Raw genomic sequence first — 19515 nt, forward strand, 5'->3', positions numbered from 1 at the left:
AGGGAGGAGGAAGGAGTGTAGAAACCAGAGGGGTCGAGGCCACCATGGTAAGGCTCACACAATCAGCTAAGCTGGGCTCACAGGAGTTCGCAGGGTGGGATGGACACCAGGGAGCCTGCATGGTACTGACCTAGGCACTCTGCATACATGTGACAGCTGTCAGCTCCCCTAACAGCATGAACAGGAGCTGTCTCCTGGTTTCAGGACCCTACTCCTCACACTGGGTCAATTTTCCCAGCCTTAAAACATGGCACGTGCTCAGTCTACTGCAACTTGATATGTATGCTGCATTTTACTGATACTCATGGGAGACCTGCTCTTTCCTGGATGGAGACAGGAGAGTAAGGGATTGGGGGGATGGAAGGGAGGAATTGGGGAGAGGGACTGGGAGGGGAGGATGGGAAGGGGAGGCTGTGGTGTAAAATAAATAGCTGAATCATAAAATGTGTGGGTACATACAGGTGGAGGTGAGTTCTTCACTCAAACAAATCAGCACGACAGAGGTATCTCACTAGAGAAAGAAGAAGGCGAGACACCCAAGCAGAAGGTGCACAGAGGAAGACGGCCAAGGCACTGTCCCACACCACTCCTGTCAGAAACCACAGCAGTGTCAGAGGACCGTGGCCCGCTCACAGGAATGCACGCTGACATGACGTGACGTGACTTGACATGCTGCTGAGGATATGCACCATGCGGAACTTACACACTGTGGAGGAAACACAGCAACTTTGGAAAACCATTTTACCATTTCCAGGGCAGTGAAACACATGACCACCCTGTGACTTACAATCCTAAGTCTAAACATCAGAGAAGTGAACACAAAATACAGCTTTACTTTGTGAAGTTCCAAACTGGGAACAGCCCACACATCTGTTAACAGAAGAGGCCTAGGCACAATGCTGTGATAAACAGTGCTGTCCCCAAGCATGGAGTCCTGGACCCCAAACCCAGCAGAAATGGACACACGAGTGCAGGCAGGAGAGAGGGCTCAGCAGTGAGGAGCACTTGCTGTTGTTGCAGACTCAGGTTTGGTTCCCAGCACCCACACAGTAGCTCACAGCTGCCTGTAACTTCAGTCTTAGGGGATCCAATGCCCTCTTCTGGACTTCATGGGTAGCAGAGTGCATACACACACACGCACACGCGCACACACACACACACACACACGCATGCACGCATACGCACGCACACACACGCGTGCGCACGCACAGGGGTAAATCTCACATACACACACGGGAGAATCCCAGCACAGAAGGATACATACTGTGTATGGGCTATCACCATAATGGGGAAGTTAGTGTCTACCTTGAGAAAAGAAGGAAGAGGAGCCTGCTCCCATGGGCAGGGAGGGAGAGGTTTAAGAAATCCACTTCTTCACTAGGGCAATAGCTACCTGGTGTTTGCTTTGTGATAATGAACTGAGCTGTGGATTTATCTATTGTTCGCTGTATAAAACTTCATAACAAAGCTTAAATACAAATAAATATCAATATAAGGAGACAGCTAGAACTCACTCCACCTTATGTTTCAATACAAATCATTTTTCTCCAGTTTTATACGTACTGATTACTGGCACAACACCTGAGCTCACTTTAGATTTGTGCCTGTGCGGTCAGTGGTTCATGTCTGCTACTTCCTGGAGCCCTCGGTGTCCTAGAGTTTGCGTTTGTATATTGGTGCGCTTACTGTAAATTACTTTGACTTCGTCTTTATAGTCTGTGTGCTGCATTATGTTGACTTTAAATATATTTTTATGCGGACAGGTCACTGTGTTTCGGATTTTTTTTTTCTCCCGGGCTGAGGCAATCAACTTTATAGAAAGTTCCATTGTCCACGGATTTTATTTCAGGATAATCCTAAGGGAAATAGAATCCTGGCCTTGAATGGCTGAAAACAGAATTCCCCACCAGGTAGTCAGTTCCTCAGGGCAGAAGCTAGAGTTTAAACCCCTTCTTCTTGTCCTTGATGCCAACTGTGGCTTCAGATAGCAAATACTTCATGATTTACTAAAGGAAATGGAAAAATCCTGCCAATCCACAAACAGTGTCTAGAACCATCATCCTCCAGGGTCTCGAGCACTGCTCACTGCACTGTGTGGTGGATGCTTCTGTCTGGGGCTGGAGGGAAGCCCCTCCTCATGGTCTTCAGGAGTCAGCACATCGACACACTGTGCTTTCTTTCACTTTTTAAAAATTTGTGACAGTGTGTGTGTGCATGCATGTGCCAATGTGTGCATGCGCCTGTGTGTGCCCATCCCATGCACATGAGATGGGGGCACACATGTGGAGGTCAGAAGACAACTTCATTCACCACGCCTGCCACCATGCTTGCTGCTGCATATGCCAAAGTAGCTGGCCCGTGACATCTGGAGTCTCCTGTCTCTCCCTCCAGCTCTCTTAGAAGTTCTAAGTTTAGGGAGCTCCTGGGGATGGGAACTCAAGTGCTCACAGTTGACCAGGGGGTCATCTCTCTAACCTTGATCTTTCTTTAACACGAAGTTACAGATTAACAAACACAATGCAGACATTTTTAAGATTCCAAAATGCTTAAGGCTAGGAAGAAAGCATCCTCTCAGCTGCCCGCCAGTTATCCCCACTCAACGAATGGCGGCATTCTCCAACCAGGTTTGTAACCGCGAACCCTAGGTCACAACTGACGCCTCCTTCCCACCCCTATCCAGTGCATCAGTAGTCAGGCTGCACCACTTTAACTGACCTCTCTCTCCAGCCAAAACTGCCCCAGCTCTGCCACTAGTTCCCTGGTCCACGCGACCATCCGCTCTGCCTCAGCTACTACCAGAGCCTGTGATCGTGGCGTGTCTGTGTACCATCCATCATCCTTCAGCCACGATAGGAAGCTGAATCATTATTAATTGGGGGATGACAAATAAAGATGTAAGACACGCTCTGAGCACAGGTTAGGAAGGACAGACAGAATTAAATCCTCCTCCAGCCGTGCTCCCTTCACACGGCCCTCCTCCACCACGGTGCTCCCTTCACACGGCCCTCCTCCACCACGGTGCTCCCTTCACACGGCCCTCCTCCACCACAGTGCTCCCTTCACACGGCCTTCCTCCACCACGGTGCTCCCTTCACACGGCCCTCCTCCACCACGGTGCTCCCTTCACACGGCCTTCCTCCTCCAGCCGCGCTCCCTTCACACGGCCCTCCTCCACCACGGTGCTCCTTTCACACGGCCCTCCTCCACCACGGTGCTCCCTTCACACGGCCTTCCTCCATCACGGTGCTCCCTTCACATGGCCCTCCTCCACCACAGTCCTGAAGCTTCCTTTCCCGGTTTATGCTTGGCCAATGGGGATGAGGACACAGGAGGTTTACTCATCTGGGTGTCACTACCACCAGCATCCCTGTGTACTCTGAAAGTCCGCCCTGCTTCTTGTCCTACACCTCTTACGCCTTAAAAGCTCCACTAACTGAAAGTCATAGCTGGGCTTCACCTAATGAGGGGATTTAGTGGAATGCCGGCATTCACCAATTCCAACAATAATTTCACAGCTACTTCAACATCTAGGATGTGGAAATCAATCAGTGGTTTTAATTTTCATTATATTGCTTGATTAACTGAGTGAGCTACTACCTGGCACAGAGATATTGGCAGGGCAAGTGAAGCCATTATGAACAAGAGAAGGTCGTCCTTGCTACTGGCGTAATACGGAATACGTAGTAAGGGCAATCAACACAAAAGCACAGGGAAGCAGACATTACACTGTCTGCAGTCAAATCAACAAGAGTTAATGTCAAACACGGGGAAAAACCAGAATGCCTACAAATAACTCAGAGTCGCTGACACCACAGTGCAGGTGAACTCCCTGACAGCGCCGAGTGCTGCACTAGAAACAGCTCCTGCGCTGTGGGAGTTGCTAGGAGACCAGTTCATTTATCTTCTCTTTCTGAAGTAGTGAAAGAATAGCAGACAAATTAAGGTGGGCCCTGGGGAGTTGCCTTCTCCTTCAGAGAATTAGCTCTCCCTGCTGGATCTTTGCACACGCTGACTTCTGCAGGACTAACTCAGGCACATGTATTTCAACAGCCGGGAAGTCGGTTTAAAAAACCAGAAGAGGCATGACACAGGTCAAACTCAACAGGATAATAACTCATTCATGAGGAAAAACATCCTAAATCCTAGCTACAAATACAATAATTCTGAACATTACAAAAACTCGAGGAAATCACTTAGAAACTCAGTGGAACTCAGAGCACAGTCTGATGTGTTGAGCTCAGCTAGAGAGATCACCCTGAGGGCTGGAAACATCACACACCATAGCTGTTTGTAACTCTGCTGTGACGTTTCTCTTAGGGACAGGGTCTCACTGTGTAGCCAGGCTGGTCTGGAACTGCAATCCTCCTGCCTCAGCCTCCCAGGGCTGGGATTACCAACAGACGCTACCACATGCTACTTAAGTTCTGCATTTTGCAATCACACAAACTTTCATTATTTGTTAAGGAAAATGGCATTAGAGATTCCGTACCATATGGCTTCTCGTCCGTTACCTTCCCAGTAGAATCCAGCGTGTCGGTAGCTTTCCCCAGTTCTCCAGTGGCAATATACCTCTAGGAAAGGAAATGAGAAGGGCAGCCATGAGTAACTCAGGACGGTCAGGCATGCCTCCTAACAGAGAACTTTATTAATACTACCAACCTAAAACAAAGTAAAGGTAAAAACAACACACTGGAATTGCCTTGTTGTTTGCTTCTGTTGTGTGGGAAGCATTTGCAAGCCCAGAAACATTCAAACTCCCCACACCATCCAACAAAGAAAAAAACCCACCAAAATGGCTACATGGCTTACATGTGCATACTGTTATCACAAATTTCCAAAACTATTTTTATACTGGGCATACTGGCTTCTAAAGAAAATTGCAGGCACAGCCGGTTCTCTGCATTGTGAGTTCCACATTCACACAGTCAATCAACCATAGATAAAAAATATTCTAAAAATAAGAAGATCTGTATGATTATGTGCAGACTTCTGGCTATTCCCTAAGTAACCCAGGATGACACCTGCTTACATAGCGTTTCTTCTGTAGCAGGGACGGCCTAGAGACACTCAGAAGTCTGAGCAGGACTAAGGTGCCCGCGTACATCACACCATGTTTTAGCAGGAGCCAAGGACCCATGGACTTGGGTCGCCACAGAGGTCCTGGAACCAATACTCTCCAGACAGTGGGGACATTACATGCCCGCAAGTGGAAAGAACGGTACAATAAACCATAGCGTGGCTCACAAGAATCAATAATTGTACCAGACACACAATTAAAATGATTTCAACTCAAATGATCTGGTACTATTCCATGAAATACTAACACCCATCTTAGTAAATATACCACACATTTAAATCAAAGCTAGATATTGGAAACCTTTAGGTCACACGAGGTTAGAACACCAAGTACCACAGGGGCACTCTTGGCCAGCAGCGCGCTTTCTCAAAAAAAAAGACGCTGACACCAAAGCTGTCTGAAAGGAAAATGGTTTTAGAATTGACCACTATCCATAAAGGACATTAGTTCTCGGGCCTGTGCCACGTCTCTCTGCACACCTGCACCGTGCAGTCTACCCACCAGCTGATGCACACCTGCGCCGTGCAGTCTATCCACCAGCTGATGCACACCTGCACCGTGCAGTCTACCCACCAGCTGATGCACACCTGCACAGTGCAGTCTATAAGCCAGCTGATGCACACCTGCACCGTGCAGTCTACCCACCAGCTGACGCACACCTGCACCGTGCATTCTATCCACCAGCTGACACACACCTGCACCGTGCAGTCTATCCACCAGCTTACGTATACCTGCACCGTGCAGTCTATCCGCCAACTGATGCACACCTGCACCGTGCAGTCTGCACCGTGCAGTTTACCTGCACCGTGCAGTCTATCCTCCAACTGACACACACCTGCACCATGCAGTCTATCCACCAGCTGATGCACACCTGCACCGTGCAGTCTATCCACCAGCTGACGCACACCTGCACCGTGCAGTGTATCCACCAGCTGATGCATACCTGCACCGTGCATTCTATCCACCAGCTGACGCACACCTGCACCATGCATTCTATCCACCAGCTGACGCACACCCGCGCAGTGCAGTCTATCTGCCACTCTTTGGGATAAATGCTGCTTTTGTTGGGTGTTTCACGTGGAGTAGTGAGAAAGAGGAAAGAACTAGAATCTCCTGGAGAAAATAATCTGCACCTGTGACTTTTACAGAGACACTCAGGCCAGCTGTGGTGCTGTACCCTTTAATCTCAGCGCCTGGGAGGCAGTGGCAGTCAGATGTCTGTGAGTTTGAGGCCAGCCAGGGCTACATTAGTGAGACTCTGTCTGGGACAGAACCTCAAAGAATTTTGTAGAAAAGCAAATTTATTAATGATAAGCTTGTGCTAGTAAAAAGGACTAAAAAATGAAAAGAATATTAAAAATTGTAACTTCCACAAATATGCAGACATGACGGCAAACGGCCTTTGATGAAGTCACTGTCATCGCATGGCTCATCTTTCCAGCACAAGTGCAGTGCAGGAGGGAATGCTTCAACGCAGTTGAATCTTAAAAGTTTCATCAGAACTGGCAAAAATTAGTTCCTTTGAATCCTACACTCGGTCTCATCCCGAGACACAGCTTCTCTCCAGCCCCATCCCGAGACAGACACAGTTTCTCTCCAGCCCCATCCCCTGAGGCAGACACAGCTTCTCTCCAGCCCCATCCCGAGACACAGCTTCTTTCCAGCCCCATCCCCTGAGACACAGCTTCTCTCCAGCCCCATCCCGAGACACAGCTTCTCTCCAGCCCCATCCCCTGAAACACAGCTTCTCTCCAGCCCCATCCCCTGAAACACAGCTTCTCTCCAGCCCCATCCCCTGAAACACAGCTTCTCTCCAGCCCCATCCCCTGAGACACAGCTTCTCTCCAGCCCCATCCCGAGACACAGCTTCTCTCCAGCCCCATCCCCTGAGACACAGCTTCTCTCCCCAGCTCGCAGCAGTCAGCCCTGAGTCAGTGTCCCACAGGGAGGGCACAGAAGGATAAGTGGCAAGAGCAGAAGCTCAAACACGAACTGGCAGGGTGGCGATTACAGCTCCATCACAGATGGTAAAGTGCTTAAATACATCTTAATTGCTTCTGAATCAGTTCATCTTAAAGTAGGGGAAAGTAATAAGTGCCTTGTGAGAAGGGGCAAAGAATTTAAAACAACAGTTTCTGTCCCCGGTAAGCAATGGAGAACAATCACCATCCCATGAAAACACGGAATGACTCAGTGTCTGCAATGGTCAGTGATTCACGCAGTTACACTGTGTTCTCACAGGTAGCATGAACGCTGGCTAGGGAGACGGCTCTGCGCTGGCTACACCGGGAGGATCTGAACACACATAAAAAGCCAGGCACAGTGGCGTGTGTGTAGAAGACCAGTGCTTGGAAGGCAGAGAGAAGTGGACCCCTAGGGCTCGTTGGCAGCCAGGCTAACCTAGTCAGTGAGCGCTGGGCCCTGATGAGAGATCTTGTCTCAAACACCAGGCGGATGGCTCCTGAGAAAAGGCACCCAAGGCTGACCGCTGGCTTCCACATGCACACAGAGCAGCATGCACACGGGGTGGCGTGCGGGAATAACACAACTGTCTACACTTACAGAAACTGTTACATATGATGTTATATTCTGTGCTTTGAATGCATCTGCAGTGGTCTGTTATGTAACGTGTCTGAACTGGGTGCCTTGTGCTCGCATTTTGGTTTCTGAACTCTAGATGTCCTTCCCCTTCGAACGAGCCGAGTCCCCAGCCTGGATTTTCCTCCTTTACTAAGTATCAAACCCTTTCGTTTTTTCTTCTTCTTTTGGTTTTTCGAGACAGGGTTTCCCTGTGTAGCCCTGGCTGTCCTGGAACTTGCTCTGTAGACCAGGCTGGCCTTGAACTCACAGAATCCTCCTGCCTCTGCCTCCAGAGTGCTGGGATTTGCGTGCACCCAGCAAATCCTTTCATTTTTAAAGCCACCCTGTTAATGCCCCCTGCCCCGGAGCTTCCAAACCTTCACGAGCGGGATAACAGCAGGTAATCCATAAAACTGTGTACGCAGCAAGAACAGAAGGTTGGCTCAGATCCAGACCCCACCATACTTCCTAAGAGATGCGAGAGGACAGACCTTATCCTCACCACGTGTGAAAATTCCCAGACACCAACATGTCACAGTGACACCACCCTCCAGGATGTTACTGTGACCGTGCTGAGGGAAAGGGGCCTGACAAAGGCCACTCAGCGGCTCATCTCCCTGGGCTCCCACCATGTCTTCTGGTCATGTGATCGCCAGCACACATCTGCTTCTCGTGTCTCACAAACTGATCTACACTTTCCCACATCAGAAATGGCCACGGGGACTCTGCACCGCTGTTCTGTTTCCCTACAGACGGACATGATACTGGTCTCATGCAAAGTTGGCAGACAGACTGACACGCAGGCTCAAGGAGTTTCACATTTCCGTCACATTAGACATTTGGGCTCCGGTTGGCAACTCTCAAAGCACTCCTGGGTCTCCCTTGTGTCCAGCACCATGCTCAGTTCTTTTTAGAGGATATGATATCTACACCGACGGTTCTCAAACTTACTGATTTAAGAATCCTGACATAGTACTTAAGACTTGCTGAAATGCCTGGGCATCATTTTTAAACAATTAAGATTTGTTTTCATTTTATGTGCATGTGTTTTACACGGACATGCGTATGTGCACTACTTGAGTGCCTGATGCTGGCCGGAGTCAGAGGGGGATGCTGGGTCCCTAGCGCTGGAGTTACAGATGGCTGTGAGCCACTGCGTGGGTGCTTGGAACTGAACCTGAGTCCTCTACAGAAGGAATAAGTGTTCTTAACCACTGAGCCATTTACCAGTCCTGTTGGCAAGATTTCAAAACTACATTGTACATCTTTCAATATTTCCTGTATCAGAAATCTACAGTGAACACACCCGCACAGCCATCACACTGCACAGCCAGTAGAAATTCTGGGTTTTATTGTTGTTGTTGTTTGTTTCTTGTTTGTTTGTTTTGAGGCTGCAAAGTGAAAAAAGGCAAAATTCTTAACATGGTTGTGATTTCAACAGAGCCACGGGAAAGTCTCAGGAGTCTCTTGGCCACACACTGAAAACCGATTATCCCAACCGCGGCTGTTCTCACTGTACCTTCAATTGGCATCTCATGAGAATTAACCTGCTGTTCTAGTGAGTCTTCTACAAGCCACTCGGAAAAGTCCATCCAGGCAAACCTGACCTCCAGCTCACCACCAAAAGATACGGGGAAAAAGCAAGACAGAGTACAGTATTGGGAGACATTTGATCACACTGTGAACCCCAAGTCTGCATCGGTGTTAATTAAATAAAATTGACCTTAGGTCAGGAGGCTGCGTTAGTTGATAGAAAGTAATCAAAGAGTATCAGAGGGTATCCAGGAGACACAGAGACATAGGAAGTAGCAGGGAGGAAGTACTCAGAGGCACAGGAAGTAGCAGGGAGGATTTTGAGTGGTGTAGCCTTTTCTGGTTTGGTGAAAGGGAAGCCCAGGTCTTTTGGAGACGCTGGCAAGAAGGGAAGGTTATCTAATATGATCCAGCCTCCCTGAGCTAGGTTTTTACCCTAGCCTTTGAATCTTGAGTCTTATTTATAAATAGAACGACAGAGACTTAAAGTACCTTTAGCAGCAGTGACAGAGAACTGCAGTTGCTGGCTGAAACATCAGCAGGGTAAGGAGCAGCCCTTGTGCTGAAGCTAAAACAGCAACTGAGAACTGAGCTCGTCCTCCTGTAGAGTCTAAGGCAAGCCTTCTCACTTGTTCTGTTTCGGGTTATTCCTTCTCCAGGATGGATTCCTGGCAGTTGTGAACTCTGTTAGACTGGTGAATTTATTACAGTATAATTTTATACAACAAACATGCAGAAACCTTGTAGAAAATCCCATCGCACTTTCTGCTCTTCGGGGCTTGTGGTTTCCAGCTCAAACAACTCCCCTCCACTCATCAGCAGCTTGATCTGAAAGCTCACAATTCAAGCTTGCACAAAAAACAGGGGACGTGTTATTAAGGATGAAGAATGTTTTATTAAAACTTGGAAACCCAAACCACGTGGCTTTGAAACCTTCGTTACTAAAGGAACAGCTCTTCCCAGCTCCTAAGTGTCAGCCTTCAATTTTCAATAAAGTTCTTATGAAACATTTGAAAATTCAGATACAGAAAAGGAACAAATTGAACTGCCTGTGAAGAAAATTGGCTGTAATGAGTCTTTCTCTGTCCCGCCAGCCAGCTCCCAAATGACACGGAAACTTATTAATTATGGAAGTTTGGCCTTAGCTTAGGCTTGCCCCACTAGTTCTTAACCCATATTTTTATTAACCTACATTCTACCACGTGGCTTTTACCCCTTCATCTTGCACCGTTTCCTCTCCCAGTCTCCTGGCATCTCTGACCTTCTTCCCAGAGTCCTCTCTGTCTCCGGAAGTCATGCCTAACCTCTTCCTGTCTAGCTCTCTATTACCCCAATCCCCCCAATACATCTTTGCACCGTCTACAAATATCCCATGACGGATAGAATACCGTCTATTCTAAAGAACTGGCTGAATCTCACAGGTGTGTTGTGGCTGGCGAACCTAAGACGCTGGGGTTTCTTAGAGAAACGTCTGCCCCCAGCACATCCAGGGTGGGAAGCCCTGGCGCCAAGGGCCCTCGCTCTGCTCTGAGCTTGCCAGCTCCACCGACACCAGTGTGGTTGGCCTCTGTGCAGACGTGGGGGGCCTCCTGTCTGTACAGTGCTAATTAGATCCAAGTTTCCATAATAGTCGGCTCTTTCAGTGCTCCGGCCTCTGCGGCATTTTACAGTAGCAGACTGTACTCAGCAACAGGGACCTGAGGAAGGCATCAAAGCCTGGGACTTCAGAGGGCATGGGCTCCCCTGCATTTGCCGAGTTAACTGTTCAAGCAGTTAATTTGGGGAGGGGGGGAGGTATTGCCTTCCTTTATACACCTGACATTAGTCCAGCCTCCCAGAATTTTGTCTAAATTATATTTATGAAAACCCATTTTTTTTTCTAACTGAGTCAGGGTCCCTGTGTAGCTCTGACTGGCCTGGTACTTTCTATGTAGGCCAGGCTGGCCTTGATATCCAGTGTTTCTGCCTCCTAAAGTGAATACTGGAACTAGGTGTATGCCACCATGCCTGGCATGTAAACTATATTGAGAACCACATCTGTCTACACCCCAAATCCTTTAATGTCTGAAATTTCTGTCTGGAGAAATTGGCCTCTTCTTTTTTTAAAAAAAAAAAAAATAGCTTTTTCTTTCTGATGAGTGGTGTTTTTTCTATAGTTTGAGAAATTACAGGGATTTTAAAAAGAAAAAAGTAACTGTAGTAAAGAAGTTGTTTGGATAAAATTGACTTCAGGTGTATATGGAACCAGAAGTTAGAGCAATCTAGCAGGCTTGCAATTCCGAGCGAAAGGACTTGATGATACATGAAGCTCCTGGGAACGTAAGAACACTACTCACGGGGCTCTCTGTGTGCTGACCAACTGTCAGGAAGACCAGATGCTTCTCACACACATCACACACATAGCCTCAAAAGAACAGTGGGAAAAAAACAAAACAAACACAAACACAAGACCCAAGAGCAGCTCACAGTAAGGACCCGAGCTACGCCCGGCTCTAACACCCTGACCTGAATAAGAAACTGCAGGAAAAGATCTGGATGTCCAAATAGCCTCCCTCTTCACAGACATTAGTAACAGTAGATGGCCTGAAGATTTTTTTTTTTCTGAGACAGGGTTTCTCCGTAGCTTTTTGGTTCCTGTCCTGGAACTAGCTCTTGTAGACCAGGCTGGCCTCGAACTCACAGAGATCCGCCTGTCTCTGCCTCCCGAGTGCGTGCGCCACCACCGCCCGGCTGGCCTGAAGATTTTATTTAGAAGCCCAAGTGTGGGATTAAAAAACCTTTAATCTCAGCACTCAGAACGCGGTGAGTTCCAGGCCAGCCTGGTCTATACAGTGAGTTCCAGGCCAGCCTACTCTATATAGTGAGTTCCAGGCCAGCCTACTCTATATAGTGAGTTCCAGGCCAGCCTGGTCTGTACAGTGAGTTCCAGGCCAGCCTGGTCTGTACAGTGAGTTCCAGGCCAGCCTGGTCTGTACAGTGAGTTCCAGGCCAGTCTACTCTATATAGTGAGTTCCAGGCCAGCCTGGTCTGAACAGTGAGTTCCAGAACAGCCTGGTCTGTACAGTGAGTTCCAGGCCAGTCTACTCTATATAGTGAGTTCCAGGCCAGCCTACTCTATATAGTGAGTTCCAGGCCAGCCTGGTCTGAACAGTGAGTTCCAGGCCAATCTACTCTATATAGTGAGTTCCAGGCCAGCCTGGTCTGTACAGTGAGTTCCAGGCCAGCCTGGTCTGAACAGTGAGTTCCAGGCCAGCCTACTCTATATAGTGAGTTCCAGGCCAGCCTGGTCTGTACAGTGAGTTCCAGGACAGCCTGGTCTGTACAGTGAGTTCCAGGCCAGCCTGGTCTGTACAGTGAGTTCCAGGCCAGCCTGGTCTGTACAATGAGTTCCAGGCCAGCCTGGTCTGTACAGTGAGTTCCAGGCCAGCCTGGTCTATACAGTGAGTTCCAGGCCAGCCTGGTCTGTACAGTGAGTCCAGGACAGCCTGGTCTGTACAGTGAGTTCCAGGCCAGCCTGGTCTGTATAGTGAGTTCCAGGACAGCCTGGTCTATATAGTGAGTTCCAGGACAGCCTGGTCTGTATAGTGAGTCCAGGACAGCCTGGTCTGTACAGTGAGTTCCAGGACAGCCAGGCTACATAGTGAGACTCTCCCTCCAGCAAACAAAACAATAAAATAAAAAACAAAATCCAGCACTCTGCCTGTTAATCGGGAGTGACTATGTGGTGAAAGTACCGAGAAGAAACGACTTCTCATGATGGTTCTTGACTGCAGGAAGATGGTCAGCCATGTCAGAAGAGCAAGGCCTCCGGTTAAGCCCAGCGTGTGAAGGTTCACAGCACCCACCACCCTAGGATGAAATGAAGCACGTCCACCTTACACACAAGTGTAATGTCTCAAGCAGTGTGTGATACAAGTGACAATTACCTGCCCATTTAGGAAGCGGATGAGCAGAGAACATTAGTTAGGTCCGTAGGTCCGGGCCGAGCGGAGGCTGTGCTCACATCTTTTAGTACCCCAGGAACTGGGGAGTGCAGCGGTCACATGGTGGTGCAACACCGAATCCCAGCACTTCAGGGGGACTGGTGGGGGACCGGGAGCTCAAGGCCAGTCAGTCCTGGCCACATGGGGCCAGACGTGTACACGTTTCAAACAAAGGCCCATCATACAGAGGACTGGCGTTATTTAATGGAAATGTTTGAATACAGGCTCACAATAAAGTAAATTTACTGTGGTCTATATGATAGCTAATCTCTACTGCCAACTTGATGGGAATTAGAAGCACGATGTCTGGACCTGTCAGGAAAGAACTGTGTAGATTAGGTGTAGTCAAATGCAGCTGTATCTTCCCACCGCTGAGGTCCTAGCCCGAGTAAAAGAGGGAGACCAGCTGAGCACCAGAATTCCACTCTCTGTGGCAGGAGCCACCGCTCCGACTACCGCACTGAAGCCAGGAGCCGTGAGCCCTAAGAAACCCTGGTTGCTTTTGCTGTGTATTTTCTCACAGCAGCATACAGAGTAAGGAACACAGTCCACTGGAACAACATCTATTAATAGTTACTATCTCTGACAAAAAACGCAATCTTCAACACGCGAGTCAAAATAAGATGACTTAATCTTTTTAACAAATAACACGAAATCAAAAGTGGGAGAGAAGCGAACATCAATGCCTGATCCAAAATTCTGTGAAGCCCAAAATTAGGTTTCTGTGACGAGATGCACCTGGTGTTCTATTTCCGTTTCTACAGTCATCTGAGGATCCCTGGTTCCTCTCCGTGACATTTGGCGTTTCTAGCTGAACACCAAAAACCGTTTCTACCCAATAAAACCTGAACCGGATGTATTTGCACCCCCAGTCCTCATTTCCCGGAAAATAGGCCGGAGTTTACAAATGAGCTCTTCCAGCGACACAGAGCGCCTCACTGCTGGAGACTCTGTGGAGCTGAGCAGCAAATGGGCGGTGACCTCAGCCACTAGCCTGGGGGGAGCCTCAGCAATTACTAATGTAAGTAGCCTTTATGCTACTCACAGGAAAGTGATTTTTTTTATTGTAAAACTTTTAAAGAATATCAAATAGTACAAAAAATAAATATAATCCTTATCCCCCTTCTAAACAGCCATTGTTTACAGTTTGTAGTTTAGACACAGCTAAGGCACTCCAACATGAGGCTGGACCAAGCCCACCCCCCCCACACACACACCCTGAGATCAAAGCTGAGCAAGGTATCCCTCCATAGGGAATGGGCTCCCCAAGGAAGGTCTTACCCACCCTGAGGAGTGAATGGGGGATAGGAAGAGGGGTAGTGCGGATGAGAGAAGGAGAGGGGGATCTGGGGTTGGTATGTAAAATGAAAAGTAAATTTTTTAATAAAAATATGAAATAAAGACTGCATCATTTTTTTAAAAAACAACAAAGCAACTGGCAAAAACTTGTGTCTGAAACAGATTGTGAACGGCGTGACGGGGCTCAGGAGCAATGTGTGAGTCCACTGGTGAGCAATGGCTTACACGGACCACACTCTACAGATGTGTGGGTTGTATGTACCTGTGTGGGGCGTGTTAGCCTGTAGGCTGACAACACTGTCACCCTAACTTTCTCTTCAGTGTTCTTCTACCATGCGGAACGCCCCAAGTGGCTTCACGGGTTTTCAGTCTCCTCTTTCTTCTTCCAAGTGCCCACAGAAGTACACTTGGATTTAGTCAAGGCCACTCCCACAGACAAATATCTTTAAATCATCTGCAACGGATACTGCTGTCTTCTTCTGCTTTGTGTCTCTGTGGGAGCGTGCACGTGTGTGTGTGTGTGTGTGTGTGTGTGTGTGTAGGTGTGTGCAGGGTGCGTGTGTGTGGAGGCAGAGACTGACTCTGGAATATCGTCCCTAAGTGTCTTTCCACCCTATCTTCTTTAGCAGGGTCTCTCCCTGAACCTGGAACTTACTGCCCTGCTTACACTGGGTAAAGAGCAAGCTCCTGGATCCCCTTGTCCAACAACAGGGTTACAGGCACGTGCCACCAGGCCGGCATCTTGCGTTGGGAGCTGAAGATCTGAATCAGGTTTCCACACTTGCACAGTAAGCACCACTGAGCCGCTCTCTGAGCGACCCTCAGTGTCTTCCTTTCACAACCACCGAATAAAGCATATTTTCATTAAAAAGTACACAGTTAACAAAATGGTTCTGTTGTTCTAAAAATACCAAGGCTAAAAAAAAAAACCCAAAACAAACAACAAAACAAGACAAACAAACAAATAACCAGGCCCGGAGATGGCAGCTCAGCGGGTAAAGCCCTCACTGTGCAAACACAATGTTCAAATCCCCCAAACCCACAAAGAGCCAGGCACAGGAGCACCAGCATGAGTGTGTGTATACACACAAACACAAACACAAAATCTTCTAGTGGGATTTATAATCTATAAATTCCTTTCATCATTAAGAAATCCAAATATAGAATAATTAAAAATTTTTAGTCTAATTGTTCAAGTCATAGCCTTGTGTTTATAAGCATTGACACTTGTCCGTGCAAATTCTACTCTATTTTTCTTTCTTTATTTTAATGTTTATTTCTTTTTTTTCTTTTTTTTTGATTTTTTTTTATTAAATTAATTTATTTAATTATTAAAGATTTCTGCCTCTTCCCCGCCACCACCTCCCATTCCCTCCCCCTCCCCCAATCAAGTCTTCCTTCCTCCTCAGCCCAAAGAGCAAGCAGGTTTCTCTGCCCTGTGGGAGGTCCAAGGACCACCCACCTCCATCCAGGTCTATTAAGGTGAGCATCCAGGGCTCTCTATGTAGCCCAGACTGGCTCTGAACTTCTGACAATATTCCTATGTCAGCATCCCAAGTCCTGGAATTACAATCCTATGTCTTGCAATTGTTTTTTTACTAAGGTTGAGGGACTTTAGATTTTTTTTTAAATGTATATGAATGGTTCATCTGCATGTATGTATGAGTACCTGTTGCCCTCAAAACTTAAAAGAGGGTGTCAGATCCCCAGGAACTAGAGTCATGGCTGGTTGTGACCATCATATGGGCACTGGGATTGGAACCTAGGTTCTCTATAAAGCAACAAATACTTGAAACCTCTGAACCACCTCTCAGTTCTCTGGGTTTTTTGTTTGTTTGTTTTTATTAATGAAATTCAGCACGCAGGTCACTGTGGTGGTTTGAGTGACAATGGCCCCATCTGAGTCCTTGCTCCTCCCTTGGTGGAACAGGAAAATAGGAGGTCAGAGGGGTGGTCTTGTTGGAGAAGGTGAGTCACTGGGGGTGGGCTTTGAGGTTTCCAAAGACTCCTGCCATTCCCAGTGTGAGCGGTTTGAGACTGGAGCTCTGGGCTGCTGCTCCAACTGCCTGTGGCCATGTTTTACTCCGGCATCATCCATCATGGAAGCTAACCTTTCGGAACTGTAAGTCCAATCGGCCTCTTTTATAAGTTGCTTTGGTCATGACGGTTTGTCGCACAGCAGGGAGGAAGACAGTCTCTGAGAAGAGAAACATCCTGACAGACTCACCTTGGACCCCGACAGCAGGCTGGTCAACATTTTTGTTCCTCTTCCAATCCCAACCACTATGAAAGAAAGAAACAGTATGACAATCTCTTCTGAGGGCAAAGTTCGTCACATGCCTGCACATCTCGTTCATATTTGCTGCCCATGCGGTCAAGGCTGTAAAGTTAACAGAATTCGAGCTCCCTACTAATCCAGCTAGAAGATGTCGGGCAACTAAGAAATTCTGACTAGGGAAAGAGAGAAAAGAGTACCTTCCCAGTCCCAAACATTAAACACAGCAGCTGCCTAACAGGCCAACTACAGGACGGAGATCCAGAGCAGTCCCAAAGGATGCGCTGGAATTTTATATGGTACCATAAAAGAGACAGGGTACAATTAGCCTTGTTCAAGTGGGCTGATGAAATCCTGACAGGATTCATTACTAAACAAAGCCAAAGCCATCATCGTAGCTAACGAACCATTAAAGATGATTAGTAGTGGGCTGCACACAATCAAGAAAGAGAAACACAGCTAAGCAGCCAAAGAGACGAAAAGAAGCCACAGCTGGAACGAGGGCCACGAGAACCACTCCTGTCGTCCAGCCAGCCCAGCCCAGCTCAGCGCCGCAGCTGTCGTCCAGCCCAGCCAGCCCAGCGCGGCGGCTGTCGTCCAGCCCAGCCAGCCCAGCGCGGCGGCTGTCCTCCTCTGCTCTCAAACTTGACTCGCTGTTGTTGGGCCTTCATTACGGTGGGTTTGCTTTAAACTGCCAGCAGCCGGCCACTAAGAGGTATTCTGTTCCCCAGACAAAGGCTCACTGCTGCCACTAAAGGTAGCTCTAACTACTAAATCTCTATCGTTCTAATACAAGCCAAGATTCAAAGTTAGGGAGAAAACCTGTGAGCTCAGAGAGTTAGAAGAGCTACTGGCTAACTTTCTCTACACTGCCCCAACTAAATAGAAAATAAAAAAATTTAAAAAACAACAACAAAAATCCTACACTAAGCTCCTCCCTGCTTCTTCCTGTCAATCAGTTGCTAACCCCACCTTTCTGAGCCCAGGTTAATTTTATTTAATTAACGCAAATGTAACACATCTTTACATAGTTAACAAACGTAACATAAAGAAATGCAACACATCTTTACATAGTAAACAAACACAGCATAAAGAAATGAAACACATCTTTACATAGTTAATAAACACAGCATTAAGAAATGTAACACATCATTGCCTGCTTAACAAATAGTCCATAACTTATCCTTACACACCACAGCTCACCAGGGATATTAGAGAGGATTTAATACTTTCTTTTTATATAAGCAAGCAATATTTTGTAAGGATCCAAGTATTTACTGTAAGAATATAATGTAATTGCACAATTCAGAATTCAGAGGAAACAGGAGAAATGGCTGGTGAGCTGAAAAAGATCATCTTCAGTATTTACAGCAGTTTGCCATTAATTTCCACTCCCACTTCCCATTCATCACCTCGTTTAGTCCCTGTAAGTTATTATCTCTACCTCAGAAGTGAAGAGACGCCTAATGTACATGGGAAGTAGAAAAAGACAAGATTTCCTGAGTCAATTGGGAGCATGGGGAGAGGGGAGGAAGGGGACTGGAAAACAATAAAAACAATAAAAAAAAATGAAAATTTAAAAAAATTAAAAAGTGAAGAAACTGAGGCCTGTAGAGATCATGAATGCCGGCCAGTTTCTCACAGCTCAAGAAATACAGGGGAGTTGAAGGTGACACCAAACTGTGTTGCCTCCTCAAACCTGCCACCCCCACCCCTCAGCCCAATCACTGCTCATCCACATCCCAGGCGTCCTTTCCAACCCAGACCAGATCATAAGCATTTCTGAAACCCTCACTGTACACAGCTGACAATAAACCTTCATGCGGCCCCGCTCCTTAGTATTCAAAGCTCAACCTGCAAAATAAGCTCAGGTTTCAACTCACTCCTAAAGTCTATCCCAGGTCCCCTGCCTGTCAAAAACACTTCTTGCCAGGGTAGGGGCGTGGGAATTTAGGAATATAAGTAAAGAATACGAAGATGCATAAAAAATAATAATACAGAAACTATAAAATAGTACCGGGAGGGCATTCCAGTGAATATTGAAATCGTTCACTTTTAATTTTCCATACACTTTTATACCCAATACAGAAGGGAGAAGGAGGCAACAAAAGACATCTTTAACATGACATAAAGGACAACCGAACAGTTAATTGCTTCAACACTTTGAGACATCAAGTCATTGGCATTCTGTTGTTTAGGCAGTAAAGCTACCCTAGATCAAGTATCCCAAGGCAGCCCTTCCGCAGGTAACTTCCAATTACAAAAGCAGGACCTTCTGTCAGGATGGAAACAGGCTCGCAATTTTGGGCCTCCACACTGAACATCCACACCACCCCTGGGATTGGTCCTGCATCTCTAAGTAGAGTCATAATAGTTCAAGAATAAAGATCAGAGCCGCCTGCCTTCAGTAGCTCTGAGAGCTCAATATTCTTGAAATGGCAGCTCTTACTAATGCTGCCGATGAGGCAAAATCATTGTACGATAGCAACCAAGACTCAATATCATTTGATCACATGCAGATAAATCCCTGATCAATAGTTTTTGAGCAACTACTACGTACACAGTCCTGAGAGGACAAGAAGGAAGCCAGAGAACTATTTCTTGATTTGAAGCTTGTCTTCTCAGGGGAAGCAAAATACAGTCAAGGGGCAATCACAGTGCTTAAAGCTGCTGCCCCGCTAACGGGCGAGCAGCGCTAAATGAGGAGCCATAGTGTGTGAGTTTCAGCATGGACAGGGACAGAACGCCCAGAAAGCCGAGGCCAGAGG

The 19515-nt window shown here is 47.3% G+C and overlaps 1 protein-coding gene across 1 annotated transcript in view; it reads right to left on the minus strand.

Moving 5' to 3' along the window:
• Positions 1–19515, minus strand: part of Trub1 (TruB pseudouridine synthase family member 1) — a 52397-nt gene that overhangs the window by 12838 nt on the left and 20044 nt on the right. Inside the window, exons 4-5 of the mRNA XM_057777520.1 lie at positions 16700–16755; positions 4490–4571 (exon numbers count right to left, since the gene is read on the minus strand). Coding sequence (XP_057633503.1) covers positions 4490–4571; positions 16700–16755 — 138 coding nt within the window. The remainder of the gene's footprint in view (positions 1–4489; positions 4572–16699; positions 16756–19515) is intronic.

Source organism: Chionomys nivalis, chromosome 8 (assembly GCF_950005125.1).
Source record: "Chionomys nivalis chromosome 8, mChiNiv1.1, whole genome shotgun sequence".
NCBI lineage: Eukaryota > Metazoa > Chordata > Mammalia > Rodentia > Cricetidae > Chionomys > Chionomys nivalis.